This window comes from Myotis daubentonii, chromosome 15 (assembly GCF_963259705.1).
Source record: "Myotis daubentonii chromosome 15, mMyoDau2.1, whole genome shotgun sequence".
NCBI classification, from domain to species: domain Eukaryota; kingdom Metazoa; phylum Chordata; class Mammalia; order Chiroptera; family Vespertilionidae; genus Myotis; species Myotis daubentonii.
In genome coordinates this window covers 32,397,443-32,417,829 of record NC_081854.1, presented here as the reverse complement: position 1 = coordinate 32,417,829, position 20,387 = coordinate 32,397,443, and the positions used below count along the sequence as shown (strand labels likewise).

General features: G+C 57.0%; 1 protein-coding gene across 4 annotated transcripts in view; it reads left to right on the top strand.

Annotated features, from left to right (window-relative positions):
• The window catches only part of GSE1 (Gse1 coiled-coil protein), a 414,880-nt gene that overhangs the window by 148,677 nt on the left and 245,816 nt on the right, over nucleotides 1–20,387 (top strand). For all 4 annotated transcript variants that reach the window (XM_059667158.1, XM_059667159.1, XM_059667160.1 and 1 more), the window contains exon 2: nucleotides 6,665–6,845. In XM_059667158.1, coding sequence (XP_059523141.1) covers nucleotides 6,665–6,845 — 181 coding nt within the window. The remainder of the gene's footprint in view (nucleotides 1–6,664; nucleotides 6,846–20,387) is intronic.

Here is a 20,387-nt window from a genome sequence, read left to right as displayed (position 1 = left end):
ATGGGGAGGCACTCTTGCCTCTGGAAACAATGAACTCCTCCATTGCAGCCCCCTTGAGGGAGGGGCCAGGGTCATGCCTTCTAGAATGTTCCCTTCAGCCACAAAAGCAGCAGAAGCTGGGCATACCTGCCTCTGACCAACTCCTACTGGTCTGCCTGCTGCCAAATATCCTGCCGGCCTCCCTGAGGCCCCACTCTTCTCTGCCAAACCTGCCCAGGTGTGTCACCTGAGACTGAGTGCTGTTAGCCGCAAACTCCCACTTTACAGTACGCATCTTGGAGACATCGTGCCCCAACTGCCCATCCCACACAGTGGGCCAAACATTGCGGGTGACTGACCCTGTCTGTGCCTCAGTTGCCTCATCTCTATAATGGGGCCTAACAGTTTCTGACCCAAGGGCTGTCTAAGGCTTGATGCCTGCAAAGGTTGGCCTGGGGCTTGGCACTTAGTAGGTGCGATCCTTGCGTGGCTGTGACCACTGAAAGGCCCAACCGTTTTTGCCCCCAGCCTCCATGACCTTCAGGATCATGGTCCTTGTACTCTGGCTTGGAAAGAACGGGGTTCGGTTCAGCTGAACCCAGAGACCCTTCAGCCCTGGCAGCCCCAGTGTCTTGAATCAGGACTTTCTGGTTCTCTCTGTGGCAGGTGGGCTGGGCTTCCCTCGTTCTTCCCTCGTTCTTTCAGGTGCATGCACGGGCTTCCTGTGTCAGGCCTGTGCTGGGTTGCCAAGTTCTAACCCAGGCATCCTCCTGACCCCACCCCCACCCCCACTGTGGGCATGACTCTCAGCACCCCCTTTTTCAGATGAGGAAGCTGAAACTCAGACATTAAAGGCCCTGGCCGGGTGGCTCGGCTGGTTGGAGCATCGTCCCATGCACCAAAAGGTTGGCAACATATACACCCGTCCCCTTTTTCTCAGCTGGGCTCGGCTGCCACCTCCTGAGAAACGCCATTGTCTTCCTCTTGCTGGGATACCCAGGGGAGGTGCCCTGTGCCTGCTGGAAGGGGAGCCAGGCTGGGCCGTCTCCGTCCTCTTCCTGTCTTCTTGCCTCCGTTTCTCCATCAGTGAAACGCGTTGGTCCTGCTCCCCACCCCCACCCTGGCCCCTCTGACAGAACCAGCGCAAAGCCCCAGGAGGTGGTTCTGTGCACACACTGTGCAGATTGTCCAGGTGGATAGTGGTGACTATTTCTGTCCCCTCCAGCGGCTGCGGTGAGTCATCACGTGTCCAGACTGGAAGCCAGGCACAAAGCCTTCATTTTATGTTGCCGAGTCCTGGCCCCTAGGTCTGCTTAAGCTTCTGGGGTCCTCAAGGCTCGATGAGCCTGGCCCCCGAGAGGTGGGAACACCTGGGGGAATTCGGGTGGGGACCAGTCGCCTGGAGCCTGTGACCCCCCTCCCACGGCGCGCTGCAGCCGGCGCGCCCCTAATTGCTGTCACAGATGTGGCAGCCACCAGCCTCTCCAGCATGATCTGCTGTGTCGTACAAGCTTAATTAGTCCCTGATTACTCATTTACTGGGTGCTGTGTGTATTCCATATCTAATAACTTCCCAATTATGCCGGGTCTGCGCCGAACATTTAATAACCCTTAGTTGTCTGCTTATCGGGGACTGTACTTTCGGCAGCTCCATCTCCCCCTGACCCAGAGCCTTATCAGTCCATTTATTGCAGAATTTGGAGTTCTCCGCTTGCCATTACAGAGCTGTTACAAGGAATTAAGGGGCATAAAATACTGTTTTTCGGGCTCTGACGCACTAGTTCACAGCGCAGAACAGGAAATCCCCCCAGAGCTTGCTGAGCACAATGTCTTTGTGGGTGGGCTCTGGTGGGGACCAGGAAAGGTGGAAGAGGGACGACCTCCATGCAGGGCTGTCCCCTTATTTCCCTTCCTGGCAGATGGCACCAGTCCTGTGACCTGTGGTCCCTGGCAGGTGGCAGAGGTCTCTGCCAGCCCACGAGGTACCCTTCGGCCTTGCCCACCCCCCCCCTTCCAACCAAGGCTTGCACCTGCCATGGACGTGTGGGAGGGGGGTGCCCCCCCCATACTTGGCTTCCTGCCTGCGCCTGATTTTTCTTCGGGGCGAAAGGAAGGTGATGCTGCGTTGTTTTGTGCCACTGGGTGCTGGCATCTCCTCTTCTGTCTCCTACAGCCTGTTCCCTGTCTCATCCGCGCTGTGGGCTCTAGGTATTTGACAGAGGACAAAGCACTGGTCCGGAACCTCGGCTCTGACTTTGACCAGCTGGGGGACCTTGGGCAGCTGACTTAACTTCTCTGTGCCTGTTTCTTCCTTGACAAAGTGGCAGTTAAGGTAGGGTTCTTGGGAGGATTATATGGGCTACTGATGTCCGGTGCTCAGTGGGCACCTGGCACATGGTAGGTGCTCAGTATATCGAGGGTAGGCATTACTAGCTCATTCCCAGAGGCATACACTGAGGTCAGATCAGTCATGACTGGGAAGTCTCGGTCCCAGGTCTGCTCAACTCAGGATCGGCACGGCAGCTTCCTGTAGTGCATCTTGAGCTTATTGGGGGGAAAAAGAGGAGACTCAGGATGATCAGGAAAAATAAGGGAGTATATGACTCAGATCCTGTCCCCCTCACTTCAGGGACCCCTGGGCTGCCTTGGGCCTTCAGGCCAGCAGCTGGCAAGGAGCCTAGAAGGCAGTCCTGGCAGCTGGGGCTGAGCTGCACAAGGCCAAGGCTGTGAAGGCTTCTCTAACACATACCCCTCCAGGCCTTTGGGGTCCCCAGCCACTGTGCCGTTTTGACTTTTGTTCCTAACGCTTATGCTGTCAGGTCATGAAATCAACTGCTGTTTCTTGAGCACCTGCTATGTGCTAAGTACTTTAACAGAAATAACATCTAATTCCCTCCACCATCCCTCTGGGAGGTAGGCAGTCCCTGTGTTATCTATCACTCCCATTTTGCAGAAGGGAAACTGAGGCTGGGAGACAGAAATCCTGAGCCTTCTGTCCCGCAACCTCTGGGATGCGATGGGTCCTCAAACTGGAACTTCCCTTGTTTTTAAAAATATGTGTTTTACACATTACAACACAGATGAGCCTGGGAGACATGATGTTGACTGAAAGAAGCCAGACACAAAGGGCCTGGAATGTTGTAGATTCCATTCATATGACCCATCCGGAACAGGCAAACAGAGACACAGCGGAGGTTGCCGATGCCGGGGGCTGGGCAGAGGAGTGGAGAATGACTGCTAGTGGGTGTGAGGTTTCTTCTAGGGGAGGTGAGAATGTTCTTTTATTTTATAAAGTTTTTTTAAAGATACGTTTTTATTGATTTCCCAGAGAGAAAGGGAGAGGGAGAGAGGGAGAAACATTAAAGATGAGAGAGAATCATCGCTCGGCTGCCTCCTGCCTGCCCCCTACTGGGGATGGAGCCTGCAACCCAGGCATGTGCCCTAACAGGACCTTGACTTCCTGGTCCATAGGTCAGTGCTCAACCACTGAGCCACACTGGCTGGGCTGATGCAAATGTTGTAACATGGAGTCTGGTATGGTTACACAGCTCCACAAATCTACCAAAGGCCATTGAATTGTACACTTTACTGTAAGTGAGTAAATTGTATGGTATGTGAATTGTATCTCAATAAAACTTAATTTAAAAAAACACACAATTGAGCAGAAGTTCTCAGTGGGATCTTGCGGACTAATGCAGTTAATAAAATCAAACAGCACTGAAAACAACACGGCGTCCCCTTTGGAGCAGGGCACAGTGTCTGCCTTCTCCCCCACGCCACCCTCTCCCTGAACCTACCCTGAGTGGTGCTCAGAGACCACATATTCCCTGGAGAAAGTGTCACCCCTCGAGAGCCCATTAGGGTGCCCCTTTATGCGCTTTGTCCTTTTCTCGTTAACTGACTTGCTTTAAACGTAGTGGCCCCAGTCCCGGGACGTAAAGGAAACAATAGCCTTTATCCAGCTCGGACTGTGGGGCCCCGTGAGCTCCGAGATGCTGCCGCTTTAGGGGTGGGGTGGGGGATAGATGTCCCAGGCCTGGTCCTAATAGTATTTTAAATGATGCCTGACCGCAACGGTGGCCCTGGTAGCGAGAAGGCACGATGAATGTGTTGGTCCACAGGCCTGCTTTTTATTAGCGAGGAATGGTAAGTTCGGCTCTGCAGGATGAGCCAAGGCGGCTCTCGGCCTCCGCCTGGTCTGTCGGAGAACCTTTGCCTCCACCTAAAACGAGGCTGTCATGAGCTAACCCGTATTCACAGCACTTCCTGTGTCTGGCAGCCTCGCCCATCCATTAGCATTGACCAGCGGGAAGAGCTAGGACAGAGGAGGGACTGGCATTGGTGCCCTCGTGTTTGTGGCATGTGGCTTGGCACACAGTGTGCTAGGGAGCATTGACAGCTGGGCAGGTACGATTCTAGAGCCTCGCTGGTTGTATGAGTTATCCACTGCTGCGTAACAAACGACTACAGATTCAGCCGCTTCCAACCCATTATTTATCCTCACACGGCTCTGTGGGTCCTCTGCTCAGGCTGCACATCCAGGTGTGTCCCGGCTGCACGCCCACCTGCCTGACCCACCTGCAGGTTCATTCGTGTTGTTGGCAGAATTCATTCATCTCTGTGACTGAGGGCTGCTATGAACATTCAGGATTTTGTGTGGACACACGTGTTTGGTTCTCTTGCATATCTGCCTGGGAGTGGAATTGTGGGGTCATATGATAACTCCAGCTTTGATCTTTTGAGCAATTTCCAGGCACTTCGACTCCATTTTACCATCCCACCAGCAGGGCAGGAGGGGGTTGCTCTGACATGATTTTGATTAGTTGCCAACACTTAATAATCATGAGAGTGCAGCTTTTAAAAATAGATGCCCAGTTTCCTCTTGAAAAATCAGATCTGGTAAGATGGGGCTCGAGTCCCTCCATGCAACCACCCCACTGGTGCTGAGAGGGGCTGCCTGCATTCTCACCCACCCAGTGCCTGGCATATGGCTTAACCCTCCTGGTCCCCAACGGGATGTGTGCTTGAATCTCTTGTCCCTCCTAATCCCACTCCTTTCAAACCTGCTCCCCTTGAAGGCCTAGTTCACATTCTACCTGCTCCAGGAAGCCTGCCTGGATTTCCCCAGCCCTGTGAAGTCTTTCATTCCGAAACCCCTGCAGAGCTTGTCTCTGCACCCCTTCACCCGCTGTTCTCTAATTAAAAGCTGTGCATCTCCCGCCCCTGATTGCATTGCAGCAGCCAAGTTTTCTCCCAACTACTTGGGTTCAAATCCCAAATATTCCCTGGAGCTGGCCGGACGGGTCATCCTATGACTAATGGCGAACATAGCAGCCCTGACAGTTTCCCAAGAAGATTAGGGCAAGGTTGCAAGAGCGGCTGAACCCTGCCAGGGTGGGATCTGCAGCGGGCTCCAGGGTCCCTGCCATGTTGACGCCCCCTCCCCACGTCCCCAGCAAGCCAGTGAGTGAATGAATGAATGACGTGTGCTGGGCCAAGGTGCTGCCTCCTCCTGGCTCCAGCCTAAGCCGCCAGCACGCCTGTGGGATTTGCGGGGGCTGCGGTCTGGGCTGTGTCACCATATGGATCTCATAAATTAAAGCGTTCCCGGAAACGAACGGTAAATTTATCCGTCTCTCGCACATAGGGCTGCTGGGGCCTGTGCTCACCCAAGGAATTCTGAGCCATCCATCTCTCTTAGGCACTCTGGTTTTATAGCCCTAATCCCTGAAAAAAACCGGATCAACGTGAAGCTGCTTTTCTGCAGCCCTGCTGGCCCTGGGGCGTATAATCAGGAAATGGGGGTTGCTGGTCCCCGGGACTGGCCCCGAGGTAGCTGTAATTGGTTATTCAGGCCCTGAAACCCACCAGGGGCTTAGTTCACCCCTCCTGCCCAGGCCTCTGAGGTCGGAGGGGAGAGCCCCGAATCTGAAGCCCTGCTGACCTGGGCTCACCCCGTCTTGGCATCCTCAGGCTTCCACCGCCCCCTCTCTGAGCCTCCGTTTCCCCAGATGTGAAAAAGGGATGGGGCGACCAGGAGAGTCAAAGTTAAAAAGACAGAAAGTACAACAGTGGTCGCGGGGGGCTGAGGGAGGGAAGTAGGGAGCTAGTGTTTAATAGGGACAGAGTTTCCATTTGGGATAAAGAGAAAGTTCTGGAATAGGATGATGGTGATGATGGTTGCTCAACACTGTGAATGAACTTAATGCCACTGAACTATACACTTAAAAATGGCCAAGATGGTATATTTTGTGTTACGTCTATTTTCCCACAATTGTTAAAATACGGAAAAGGGGTTGGGGGCGAGGGGGACAGGATGACTACCCCGCTGGGCGAGCTGAAGGTGGGTAGGTTGATCTTTATAGCTGTAGCTACCTAGTAGGCAGTGATTGCCAGCTTCATGCAGAGCCGTGTGGGCACGGGTAGTGCCGGGGCCTGTGGATGGAACCAGTGCCCAGCGGTCAGCCTGGTGCTCCCGGGCAGGGTTTGCTGCGAGGGGAAGACATTGCACTGGCTTTGCGGGGAACCAAGTCTCCACTGCCCCTCGCCAGCCAGGCTGTCCTGCCTGCAAAGGCCTGGCCATCGTGGGGGAGGAAGGTGTTCAACAGCCCACGGGTCCCACCCATGGGGCACCTCCAGGCAGGTATGGCCAAGACTCACCATGTCTACCCTCCTGTCATTCCAGGTCACCTCTGCATCTCTCGAGGCACCGGCAGCCACCCACCCTCCCGCCCGGGAGCCCGAGCCCTGGCTGGGGACCCCAGCAGAGAGCCTGCTCAGAGGCCCCAAGACCGCCCAGGAGCTGGGGCCAGCCCGGTGTCAGCAGAGCAGCCTGGACGGGGCCGGACCAGACCTCGCCGGCACAGGTAGATGCCAGCTCTTTGTATCTCTAGGGCTTGGAGTGGATCGTGCTGCCTTGGCAGGGAGGGGGCCCAAAGCCAGTTCTGGCTCAGAGTTCCACCCCATGAGCGCCGCCGCATTCTGGCTGAGAGCCTGGGGGCAGAGTCTCCCGGACTTGAGTTTGGATGTTTTTGTTTTTATCATCCTCAGGGATTAAACCAAATTGTGATTTAATCAGAATCCCTGCTTCTCAACACCCGCTCATCCTTGATTCACAGACAGCCTTTGTTTGTTGTGCTGTACTTATTTATCCCTGTGTTTTATTATACGCACTCATTCATTTTAAAAATTAATGTAATGGATACGCATGAACCTGATACCCAGCCCAGGCATTAGACGGTCCATCGACCTTGATGCTCATGCGTCCTGCCCCGCCCCCCACCGGAAGCACCATCTCAAGTTTGCTTTTTCCGTAGCACCTGTGTTTGTCTAACCATCCTACGGCGTAGCTTTCCTGGAGGTTTGAATTCTGTGTCCCAGGGGCAGCCCCCCCTCACTTGGTGTTCCAAGGTGCGTCTGTAAGTGTCACAGGGTGCCGCTCTGTTTCGCTGCCATATACCGTTCCGTTGTTGTATTGCTTGGCTCGTGTGCCCACTCTCTCGCTGCCGATGGCACAGGGGTCATTCCTGGGTTTTTCGGTTGTGAATGCGCCATGTCCCGGCACACAGCTCTCACAGGAGTTACCTCAGCTGGGCCAGGTGGGGTGAGGACATTATCTTTAGGATGATACTGCCCACTGGTTCCTGCTGTGGGCATTTCACTCCCACGCTGCCAGCCACGGAGACCCTGGCTGCCCCTCTGGGCACCGTCGGACATCCTCAGTGTCCCGATGACAGAGGCCGGCCCCTCCTTGGCTAATGGCCTGTGCGTGTGGATCCTGAGGCATTGGTTGTGGGGCCTGCGGGCCCTGGGCTGGGGCAGTGAGTGGATCCCAGGGGGGGCCCTTTAGCTGGACTCTGGCCTGTGGTGGACACCCACGTTCCTAACCAGGAGGGTCCCTTGGGCCATATTTCTGTCAGTTGAGTGGGTTCCTGTGTGTGTCCTGCCCTGTTGTTGCCCCTGAGAGGACTGAGTCCCGAGACCCCAGCCTGCCTTTCTGTGCTGGCCCACTGTGTGGACAGCTGGCTGGAAGCTCGGCTTGTTTGCGAAGTGAGCCAGAGCTGGGAGGAGTCAGGCTAGCAGGTAAGGGGAGCGGGGGAGGGGGTGTTGAGGCAGCTGGCCTGCCCTGTTCTCCTGTCATCTGGGGCTTCCATCTGGGGCATTCATCTCCAAGGCAACCCCAGTACCACCTCTTTCTCTCTGTGATGTGGACTCAGCTAGGAAAGGGGCTGGGCCTCGGGCCAGGGACAGACCCTGCTGACCAGGAGCTTATGGGCACGTGGGGATGAGGTGGTCAGGTGGCAAGGGGGCTTGCAGGTGGTGGGCAGGGATGCTTTAGGGGGAGCCATTCCCCCGGCTCCCCTCCAAACTCAGAGCCTTGGACGAATGTCTTCTCCCATTCCATGCCTCAGTTTTCTCATCTGAGAAGTGGGAATGAGGGCTAATGCGAGTGCCTGCCTCACAAGGCAGGTGTGAGAATTAATTAACCGGGACATGAAGAGCATTCAATGCAGGTCCTGGCACCCTGAGTGCCCACAGTGCTGGCTGGTGTCAGCACTATTGTTATTATAATGCCTAGTTACCCAGCTGGCGCCTCCTCCAGGCAGCGTGGAGCATCCCTGAGGCTGTTACCGTGACCTGCCTCCACCCAGCTGCCCCTCAGCTCTGGGTAATAGCCTTCAAACCATGACCCTCAGGGACACTACCCACCCTCCCGGCTGGCACACACAAGGCCCAGCCCCCTGCCCTGGGGCTGCCTGGGGCAGGGCAGGGGCACAGGGCCCACGTCTGCCAGCTGCTCCCCATCAGGCTGCAGCCCTGCCTGGAGAGTAGCGGGTGCAGCTTCACAGCCAGAGACCCGCCAGGAGCTCCATCCTGCTGTCAGCCTCTCCCGGGGAGGCCGCTGCTGCTCAGAAACGTGACAGTGACTAATGGTTTATTACACACCTGCCACCTCTCATCCGGTGGGCGGGCACAGCCCTGGGCCAGCTTCGCACTGCCAGCTGCACAGCGGGGCGGGCACAGAGGGTGAGCACGTTCAGACATGTGGACACACACAAGCGCAGGGACACACAGGGACGGACCTGGCAATACCCCCCACACAAGGATACCCGCACAAGCACGCAGATACACACAGGCACATACATACAGCTACACACGCACACACGGGCACCATGATTCTCATACACACACACACACACATACACACACACACACAGAGGCAGGCAACCCTGTCGCTTCCTCTCTCCAGAGCTCTGAGTCCCTCTGTCTTCTCCACTGTTCCCCCTGCCCCCTGCAGGGATGGCTTCCACCACAGTACGAGCTGGGGCAGGCCTTTTGGAGAAGGACAGTGGGCTGCGGTCAGGTCAGGGGATGCATCTGTTGCCTTGGAGCGTAATTACCCATTGCAGGCCGTCAGTTCCCCATAAGTGTCTGGTACGTGGGGACAGCAGCGTTTGCCATGGGAAGGAAGCTGTCACACCAAGAACCCTTGTTGTGGGCCCGGTGGTTCGGTCAAGGTGAAGGCTGTGCGGCACAGCTTTCCGAGTGCCCACCCGGGGTGTGGTCACCTGCTGGCTGCAGGGAGTGTCGCTCCAGGGCTGTGGGGGAACTGGAAGGCAAGGCACAAACCTTGGACTGAACATCTCCTCCAGCCGGTGGGAGAAGGGTGCAACCAAACTCATGCCATGAGGCATCCTTCCCTTGTAGGGCAGCAAGCCCCCAGCTCAGCGCTCTCCAATCTTCTTACGCGTTTAGTCAAAGGAAGCTCCATTTCTCATGCGTCACTTGCATGTGGTATAAAATCCAGCGAGAGGACACTCCTAATTCATCATCACTGATGGGAACAGGCAATCCTGAACAATTGTCTTAGTGCTGTCGCAGCCTCCGCAGGAGACGTGCAGCACCATCTGGAGATAAGCAGGGGCGTGGCTTGGTGTCAGAGACCCAGGTTCAAGTTCCTAAGTCTCGGCACTGCCGATTCCCAGCCACAGGACTTCCGCGAGGTTCAGAACATTCCCAAAGCTTAGCTGCCCGAGTCAGTGTGATACAAATGAAATCTTCCTTGTAGCTTAATATCGGTGATGGGATGAGCACCAAGGAGGCACCCAGGGCTGCCGTGCAAGGTTGTGCAGGTTACACACTGCACAACTCCAGGGGGTGCCGTTCTCATTGTGGTCTCTGTAAGTGCTCCCTGCATGGCCATTAGGTCTGCCCTGCTGCCTTACTGAATGGTGGTCCCATAGTTGTGCTACGTGGGCCCTGGATGTCCTTTCTGAGCTATGGGATGGCTTTAAACGTGGTTAATAATATCGTCATTAGCCCTGGCCAGTGTGACTCAGTTGGTTGGGCATCAGCCCATGCACTTAAAGGTTGCCTGTTCAATTCTCGATCAGGACACATGCCAGGTTGCATGCAGAAGGTAGCTGATCTGTTTCACTATCACACCAATGTTTCTCAATCTCTCTCTCTCTCTCTCTCTCTCCCTCCCTTCCTCCCTCTTAAAATCAATAAAAAGTCTTTTAAAAAATAATGTCTTTATTAATTGAGATAGTGGAAACTGCAAACCCTCTGATGGGGCCGGGGTCGGGTCACAGAAAACCAGGTGGAGGTGGAGTCTCCAGTTAGAGCCACGTTCCTAGGGCCTGGGCGTTGAACGTTTATAGGAGCCGATGTCCATCCTGGGCCCACTTCGTTTTCCTCCTCCTTTCCCCTGTAGCCACGTGTTTAAATGAGTGTGTGTTGGGTGTGCTTAGGGTGTGGACGTCTTCGAGCGTGCAGACCCCTGAGTACAAATCCTGCCTCTGCTCCTTCCGGGCTTTGGTTTCTAGGCAGACAGCCTCTCTGTGCCTCAGCTCCCCCAGTTCTGAGGCTCTGAGAGCTGATCCATGTCCAGTGCTCAGCACAGTGCCTAGCCCATGGGAACGGCCGAGAGCACAAGCTGGTGACCACCCGAAGTCCTGGCCCCACAAAGGCCTTTGTCTCTTTGTTGGGCAAACAAGCTCCCAGCTGGCCAGGGTTGGGTCTCCTTGGCCAGGAAGGCAGGGCCTCCACTTGGGTACTTGGCTCGGGCCCCCAGAAGTCCTTGGCAGGTCTCGCTTGGAGCGGGTACTGGTGCTGAGTGCTTTGATGAAGGCGCTGGAGGACTTCGGCCCCGCTGCCAGGCGGCAGCTGCTTGGAGGGCACGGGCGGCCGGGTTTGGCCGCAGCCTCTCCCGCCCAGCGGGTAAGCCACCATCTTCCCAGCTTTAAGGGAAAGGCGTCTTATGCAGCACGAGCACCGCCCTTCTCTGTCACTCCTCTCCCCTGTGCGTCTCCAGCCACGCTGGGACCCAGCGTCAGTTTTCTCTCCGACTGGGGCTGTGTTTATCTTCTTAGGAGCTTCTTGTGACACTGGGGAGCTCAGAGCTTGCAAGTCGGGGCAGGAGGCCTGGAAGCCTAGGCAGGCTGGAGGCTCTTCACTTGTAAGTCGATCTCTCCCCAGAAGCCTCTTCGAATGTTGAGTGGGACTTACTGTGCTGGGCCCCCTTCCGTGCTGGGCCTTCCAGACGCTTCCCGCCTCTCTGTGTATTACTGCTCCCGCTTACCCAGGTCTGGTGGCTTTCAGCTGGTCCCCTTGGCTAGTGTGTGACTGTCGGTCTGACTGATTCAGATTTCCATGAAATAATAAAGAAATTAACTTGGGCAACTTAATGAACTGATAAACTGAGCGTTGACTTAAATGCAGTTCATAATGGCACAAAGATAAAAGCGGGCTACTAGTATATACCTGGCACAGTTGCTGTTAAAGGGGGCTGTTTGCCTTGGGGTCTAATTTCTTTCCAAATAAGTTGTGGTCCAGATTTCAGGTGGAAAAGAAGAGGTCAGTGGAGCCACAGATATGACTGTTCGGGGACTCTGCATGGGGTGCTGGAGCCCCGTAACCACGCACAGGCCAGCCCTCCGTGGCTACTGCACTGTGGCGCACCTGTCCGCCACCGGCCGGGTGTGTACCTGCCCACTGGCCTGCTTTCCCCTCCACGGGGTTCAAGCTGATAAGCTGACAAGCTGGCCCTTGGGGACCTGCGCTGTCACAGTTTGGAATCATATGGGTTAAATTGGCTCGAAAGCATCATTTGTAATGCTCCGGCTGTGCCCACACCAACTTTCACTCATGGCCTAATTGAGAGCAGAAACCATTTGAAAATTGGGCATCTCTCCCAGCGCCCTTTGCTTGTATCTTTACCAGGACACCAGTCCAACGCAGTTATGATGGCTCGTTCACACATCTGTCTTCACCTCTGTCCTGCCCTTCACGTGTTCATTTGCTCACAGATATCTCCTGAACACCTACAATGTGCCAAAGACTGCATTGGACACTGGGGGACACATTGGTGCACAAAAAAGACACAAAATCCTGCCCCCAAGAACTTTCATTTAAGAGAAAGGCAAATAACTCACAAATAAGCAAGTTAATGTGTGATACCAGGTGGTGACAAGTAGGGTAGGAGACGTGGAGACATGAGAGCTGTGACTTTAGAGAGGGTGGTCCCAGAGGGCCTTGCTGAGGAGGTGGCATTAGGCCAAGAGCTCCAGCTTAAGGGACAAGCAAGTGCCAAGGCCCTGAGGCAGCCCGTGCTCAGCACACTCGCCATCTCCACGAAGGCAGGAACCGTATCTTACTGTCCTCTCTCTCTCTCCAGTGCCTGGCGCGGTGCACATAACAGCTGCTCTTGGTGCTTGTTGAGTGAATATACGCTTTCAGTCAGCTGGTGCTGGGGGGCGGGATAGCGGGGAGAGGTAAAGAGGAAATGGGATTCTTATCAGCAAAGGGGATGTGTGTCTTCCTGAACTTCCTGGGCCATGAGGGCTGACCTTGCTATATGTCAGGTGCTGTGAGTCTGGGAACAGTTTTTTCCTTAGTCCTATTGGTTTCCTGTGGCTGCTGTTACAAACTACCATGAACTTGGAGGCTTAAAGCAACACAAGTTTATTGAAATTAAGGTGTCGCAGGGCTGTGTTGCCAGGGGAGAATCGGTGCCCTTCCTTTCCTATCTTCTAGAGGCCACCTGCATGCCTTGGCTCATGGAACCGCATCATTGCAACCTCTTACTTCTGTTCTCACACTTCCTACAGCCTCCCCCCCACACACACACACCCACTTCTTGCTTTTAAGGACCCTTGGGATGGCATTGGACCCTCCCAGATAATCCAGAATAATTTCCCATCCCGATGTCCATAACGTAATCACAGCTGCAAAGCCCCTTCTGCCATAGAAAATGCCACTTTCACAGGTTACAGGAATTCGGACGTGGATATCTGAAGAGGCCGTTGTTTGACCAGCGACACTAGTCATTCTGCCGGGCTGAGCAGGCCATGTGCAGCCTGCAGGCGTGGGGTCCATGCTCACGACAGAAGAGCAGGCGGGCTGGTGAGGACTGCCCCGGAAGCAGGAATTTACTGAGTGCTGACTTTGAACCAGACACAGTTGTAGGCGCTTTGCCAGGACTGGCCCTCAGGCCTCATGGCCGTTCCGCCAGAAAAGTCCTGATTTAACCCCAGCAGGAGCGCCTGGGCCGCTCTGAGTCAGCGGGAACGCGGGGATAGCAGCACCTTCCGCACGGGGTTGTTGCTGTGAAGATGACCTCAGTTACTAACCGCGTTTAGAACACGGATGGGGGTCCCCGGCCACTCTGGCTGGGGGTATCCGAAGAAGGGCTTGGTTCTCAGTTACGGTCTCAGGTGCAGTTTGGCGTTTGCCCAGCAGGTGGTGCAACAGAGCACTGGGAACATGGCCAAAGGCACAGCCCTTGGGCCGCCCCTACCCCCATCCCCTGGTCCAGCTGCCTATGCTGGCTGTGGGAGAGGTGATTCACCCAAAGACCCAAATCAGGCTCTCCCGTGGCCTCCTACCACCACACCCCAGGAAGCAGCCTGTGGGCCCACCTTCGGGCACACACTGAGCACCCTCCTGGATCCAGCCTGTGCCATAAAGCAGCTGAGCAGTGTTCCCACCCCCAGGAAACGCTGAGCCCTTCTGCCCCCAAATAGGCCAGATGAGTCCTCACAAGGGGCAGAATGGCAGAGAAAGTGCAGCGCAGCCAGGAGGGCTCCAGGGAGGAGGCAGCACTTGAACTGGGTATCTGGACCCTTGAAGGCAGAGAGGAGGTCTCTCAGGGAGGAGCTAAGTCCCAGATGATGGTAGGCCTCTTCCCTCCCCCCACTGGCCTTCATGTCCCTCTCCAAGTCTCCCATGGGAGCTCGTCTGTGGGGCCCCAGACACCACAGGTCCGGGGCAGGCCCTCCCTGGAGTGGCCCTCCGAGTCTGTGACCCACCCTGCCCTGCCTGCTCATCAGCCCCCTTCTCGCCCACCGTCCCTGCATCCTCCTGCCTTCCCTTTCCTGTTACGGCCCCTCCTCCCACAGGGCACCCGAAGTCCCCTTCCCAGGGCGTGGAGCCTGCGCCCTCTCCTTCCACCTAAGCTGAGCTGTCCCGGGCCCTTTCTCTCTGGCACTTGCCCTTGGCATTGATGACCTCCGGGAATGCCCACATGGATGGCTCCTGCTGCTTGGGGAACAGCTGAGCACCTCTGGGACTGCTGCCTAGCGTATGGCAGGTGCTCAGAATAGACTGTTGAATGATTATGTGGATGAGCAAAGGTGCCCTTGATCGGGGGAGGGGGCACCTTGTGAGGCCCTCGTGGGGTCTGGGGTCCTCTCTGCTCCCCGGGGCACAGCAGTTCTCCCATGTGCAGTAAACACCTCGGGCCGCTGGGTCCTGCTGGGAGAAGCACAGCCAGAGTTTGCAGGGAAAGCAGGAAGTGGCCGCGCAGCTCTCCGCTCCCGCCACCGTCCGGAGCCCTCAGGCTCCTGTCTGCAGCTCAGGGTGTGTGCCAGCGGGTGGAGGCTGGGGGCGGGGGGGCAGGAGGAGGGCCTGCTTCTGCCCGCGTGGTTGTGCTGCGGCTTGCTCTCTCTCGCATGCTCTCTTTCTCTCTCAACTGACTTCTCAGGAGTTTGCTCCCGAACCTGCACGGCAGACCCGGGAGTCTCCCTCTGCTCCTCCAGCCACTGCGCCACCCCCCTCATCTGTCCCCAGGCTGAAGGGAGCTGCTCCCAGGCAGCCAGGCCCGGCCAGGGGGCCAGGAGCCAGACTGGTCAGTCCTCATGGACCAGAAGAGCCCCAAGTGGAAAGTGCTCCTGCCGGGTGAGTTCCCCGGGGTGGCCCCAGGCTGGACCGTGGAGGGGGGTGTGGGTTCTGGGACAGGGCCCCCGACTTCCAGGGGCTGAGCTGGGGTGCTGGTGGGGGGCAGAGTGCTGAACTGTGACTCCGCGAGGGGTGCGTGTCCTGGCTGCAGGGGCACACAGTGCGTGTGTGGAGCATGAGCGCGGCTCAGGAGGTAGATATCGTATCCCCAGGCGCCCCAGTCTGAGCCCAGGGGGACTCTGGGCAGAGCATCGAGGCATGGCAGCAAGCGCCACAGCCCCTGGGGACCTGTCCTGGGCATATTCCCCAGGCCCTGCATGGGCAGCTTCCTCTTCCCACTGCGCGTTACAGAACACAGGCTGGCACAGGGCCTAGCACTGGGCACCTGCGGGTGAGCACAGGTGAGCCTGTTATCATCCCAGCCGCCAGGGGCAGAGGGCAGAGGTAGCTTCCTGGGAGCTAAGTAGCTTACAGAGGTCACTGAATCCACCCTCTTTTCCTACAGAGGGGGAAACTGAGGCACCGAGGAGGGGGCTCTCCTACCAGGGGCCACCCAGCCATCGGGAAAAGGACAGGGTCTACTAGACAGAGGTCCTCAAACTTTTTAAACAGGGGGCCAGGTCACTGTCCCTCAGACATTCCACACATGCGCACTGCGGGCCCGGGACAAGTCGGCTGCTAAGCAGGACAGGCAGCGGCGGCAGAAACACCCGGCGGGCCGGATAAATGTTTTCGGCGGGCCGCATGTGGCCCGCGGGCCGTAGTTTGAGGACCCCTGGTCTAGAACCTGGGTGACCCGTCTCCCAAGCCACCTCCTCTCCCAGAAGTGGGAGGAAAGAGCGGGAGAGGCCGGGAGAGGAGCAGGTGGAGAAGGCCAAGGAAGGGTTTAAGCCTCCGAGGAGACCCTGGGTGGGGACAGGTGACACCAAAGCCCTGGAGCTTCTCGTTCCTGTACCAGGTGGGGGGGTGGGTCTTCTCTACATCCCCCTTCCTCCCATCACAACCAGCTTCTTGGTCAACACAGGTGACATGCAGGGCCCCAGGCTGGGAGGCGGGAGGCATAGACTCTGGCCTGACCCTCCACTCCTTGGCTTGAATTTAATCTAAGAAGCGACACACTGGCCATCCACAAGCAGGCCAGCTGTGACATGGTGAGCTTCCTGTCCCCAGTAGTAGTCAAGTCAGATCCACCAAACCTTTGGAGGGGCTGAGGAGGGGCAGAGGTCAGATGGGAAAATCTTCTTTTTGAGTCTCAGATCCAGGCCTATCCTCCTCTGAGCACCTCATCTGTGCAGCAAGACCATAGCAGTTGACATTTAGCAAGCACCTACTGTATACCAAGGCTCTGCCACACTTGGCAGGAGCCAGTGCATTGAACCCTCATAACACTCTGGGAGCTAGATGCTGTTCTTCTCCTCCCCATGTTCCAGATGGGAAGACTGAGGCACAGAGGGGCCAGATGATGTGGTGATGGGCACCGGACTGGTCCGTTGAGTGGCAGAACTGGGGTGCAAAGTGTGGCACAGAGCTGGCACCCTGAACCACCATGCAGGATAAGATGTAGCCTCAATTATGGGAAGTCCAGCCCCGTTTAGGAAAGTGTTTCCTGGACTTTGAGAAGTCTGGAAGGTTCCAGAATCACCGCAGAGCTTTGGCTGGGAGGACAGTGGGCAGTGGCTTTCCATGTCCTCTGCTAGGCTGAGGACAACCCCAGACCTGCCAGGACAAGCAGGTGCCAGGCAATGAGGCATCTGTGGTGATGGGAGGTGGGGCACCTTGTCCACCCAGGGGGTGCTGGGGCAGCACTATCAGATCTTGCCTGCCTCCTGGGTGCTGGGAGAACAGCCAGGGGCCATCAGGTGCTTTCTGTTCCCATCACTCGGGCACAGCCCCAACTCCGGCCCCTTCCTCACTCCCTTGGCTGGCCAGCCCGGGCCCACCTGCTTGCCTGCATGGCTGGTGGCAAACTCGCCCCAGGTGGCCCAAGGCCCCATTTCCCAAACTTCCCGATACCCATGCCTGCACTTGCTGCGATCCAGACCATCTTAAACAAAGCTGAGCACTGGCCTGGATTGTTTTGGCACAGAGCCTTGCTGGGAGGTGTCTCCCTTATTCCAGGTGCAACTCAGCCCTGCCTCCTCCAGGAAGCCTTCCGTGATTGCTCAGGACCTCCCTTTCCCCCCTTTCCTTCAATATTATATCTTTTCCCCGGGTTCAAAGTGGGAAGAAAGCTTACTTGGTCTCAGAACCAAGCTGTTCTGTTCTGGGGCACATTTGAGAGCATAGGAGGCGATATTATTTATTATATGGGGATGTTAGGTGAACACTGGGCCTGTCCCTGGCAAATCAGGACATTAACAGTTGCGTGGCTTATAACACAATCATTAGCTATTTTGGAGTTGCCTTCTCTGGTTATTTCTCTTTCTTGTCAAACAAAACAGGCAAAAGTGGGAAGAGGGAGGGCAGGAAAGGGAAAGGAAAGATTAAGAGCGCAGGCTCTTGTATCTGCTCCTTGCTCGTGGAGCCTCAGTTTCCTCATCTGTAAAGTGGGGCTGCTGCGGGCAGCTGCTGCATAGGGTCCCTGTGAGGGTTACATGAGGCAATGTGCATAGCAAACATTTAATCACAGTTTTGCTGTTGCCGGTAAGTGTCCTGTCCTCACCTCCGTCTCCTTCCAGCACCAAGTGGTGTCAGGTGAGCCTCTGATACGCTGCCTGCTGCCTAGAAGAGGGTGTGCACACGAACCATTCCTAGGATAGGTGGGTGGGTGGACGTGGAGGATGGCTGGGCGGGCAGGGTACATGGTGTTGGAGGCTTGAATGAAGAATGAACGAATGCTGTCTCCCCTCTTCCCAGGAGGCCCCGAGACCTTGGCCAACTGGCAGCAGGCAGTCGGGGACAGGTGTGACTCTGCTTTTGTCCCCACGCCCCCCCCGCTGCCATGGCAGCGCCAGATTCTCTCTGCATGGCCGGGGGTTGTCTGCCAGGCCACCCTCTCACCCTCCCTCTTGGCGCCTCAGGACAGACAGGTCAAGTGGGTTTCTAGATCAGCAGCTCCTTATCCAGTCTCCCTGGGGACTTTCTCTCTCTCTGTCGGTGTGTGTCAGTGGTTCTGAGTTTGTGTGGTTCTGTGTGCGTGACAGTGTGTGCGTCCAGCAGGCCCAGCATGTGAGGTGGCCCCTGTGGCTTTGAGCCGAGGGCATTAGTAAACAGACAGTGGCTTTGGCAGCTGGCCAGGCCCACCATCCCTGGAGGCGGGGAGGGGTGGAGACGTGACACACTTGACCTGCTGGTTCAGTGGGGGCTGTGGAAGAAGAGGCCCCTGAGGCCAGCTTTTGGGACCCCAAATCCCACCCCACCCCACCCCCTGAGGCAGGGAGAAGGCCCCTGTCCTCAATAGAGCAAGGACAGCTGAGAGAAAAACCAGATTCTTCCCCTCAGTGACATTGGCCCCACTCTCTCTCCTATGGGGACCGAGAGACCATCCCAGACACCCCTTACTTCCCAAATATGGCATGAAAAGTGGGGCTCCGGACCTGCCCTGGGTTGGGATCCTGGCACTGCCACTTAGAGCTGTGTGGCCCAGACGAGCCACCTAGCCTCTCTGGGCTACTTCCTGCCGTAAAGCTCGCTGGCCGGGGCTATGAGGATGGGGTGGGTCCCCTCGGGACAACCCAGCTTGGCCGTGTGAACTGGCAGCACCCTGGTTGTCACTGTCCCCGTCATCACTGCTGCTCTTGTCTGAGCATCAGAGTCCCAGTGTCACCTCCTGGACCACCCCCAGCTCACCTCCTCCAAGTGGGAAGAAACGCAGGAACCTTAGGACCCTGACTGGACCAGGGAGGACCACATTTGACCCTTACCAGGCCCAGGGTGGGAGGCAGGCCACCAAGGGGAGACACAGCCCCATGATCCAGAACCACTGTGCTCAGAAGTCGTCAGAAGATGCCCCCCCGGGGGCAACCCCCGGCCACCCTCCCCGCCTCTGATCCTCTGACCCTCTTCTCCTCGCCCAGCGGGTCCGGGAAGGGAAGAAGCATTTATTAAGCACCTAGTGCATGCCAGCTCTCAAGCCATTAGCCTGTTTACAGATAAGGAGACTCAGTCTCGGGAGAGTGGGAGGCTTTTTCCAGGATACTCGGGACCTGGGACCCGCCCAGCAATTCCGAAGCAGAAATCCTCCCCACCGGGCATCAGCCTCTACACTCTGGGTCAGCCTCCCTCCTGCCTCCTTGGGCCTGAGCAACCGCCCTCAGCCCCCTACGTCCCCAAGTGCCCCTCCCCCACCACAGCTGGTGCACCCTTGGCTTCCTCCTCCTGCCCCCAGGAAGCAGAGCACAGCGAGATGGCCCACAGCACAGTCTCGGGAACTAGGCGTGCAGACAGTTCAGTGCATGCTTTCTGAGCCTCACTTTGCCAGTCTGTAGAATGGGGATGACCAAGCATCTCCATCTTCTCTAGGGTTGGGGATGCTGGGCTGTTACGTGTGCTGCCGCTGCTGTAGCCCTGCCCTGCAGCCGCTACCCCCTTCCCCATCTTTAGGGACAGTCCCGGCCCCCAGGGGCAGGTCTGGGGTGAGTTCGGTGGCTGGGTGGGCTGGTCTGGCCCGCCTTGCGTCTCCCTAATGGCAGGTTTGGTCACAGACAGAGCCTGTGGCCTGGCGATGTGGGGTGGTGGCTCTGCTCCCACCCGCCCGCCCTGTGGTCCCAGCGGGGACACGTGAACACAGCCTGGCTCTGTTCTCCGAGCTGTGGGAGGCAGGCTGTCACCGCGGAGCCAGGAGCTGGAGGTGCGCCCAGGCGTGGGGGAGGGGCGGCAGATGTCTGAGCCTTCATCCCTCACTGCCAGGTCCTGCCAAGCCACAGGTGCCCCCGCAGCACAAGGCTTGAGTGGGGGTCCCACTGGGCGAGGGCTGGGCTGGGTAAGAGGGCACTGTGAAGGGGCATGAAGAGGAGCAAGGAGGGGTCATTTTGGAGGGAGAGCTGTTCTGTTCTGGGGAAAGAGGTTTGTCTAAAGCGACGCAGGCCGTCGGCACCCCCCTGCATGGCCACCACCACCAGGGCTGGGGGTCCTAATGGTCTCCGACTGCTTCTGCTGTCGGGCAGGCCGTGTGCTGCGCAGTCTCGGGGGCCGTTCAGGTCGAGTCGTGCAGTGGCCCAGGGCCTCCCTCGCATCTTTTCCACCGACCACAGTTTGATTTTGGGTCTGGAATTCTGGTTACCTTTGAT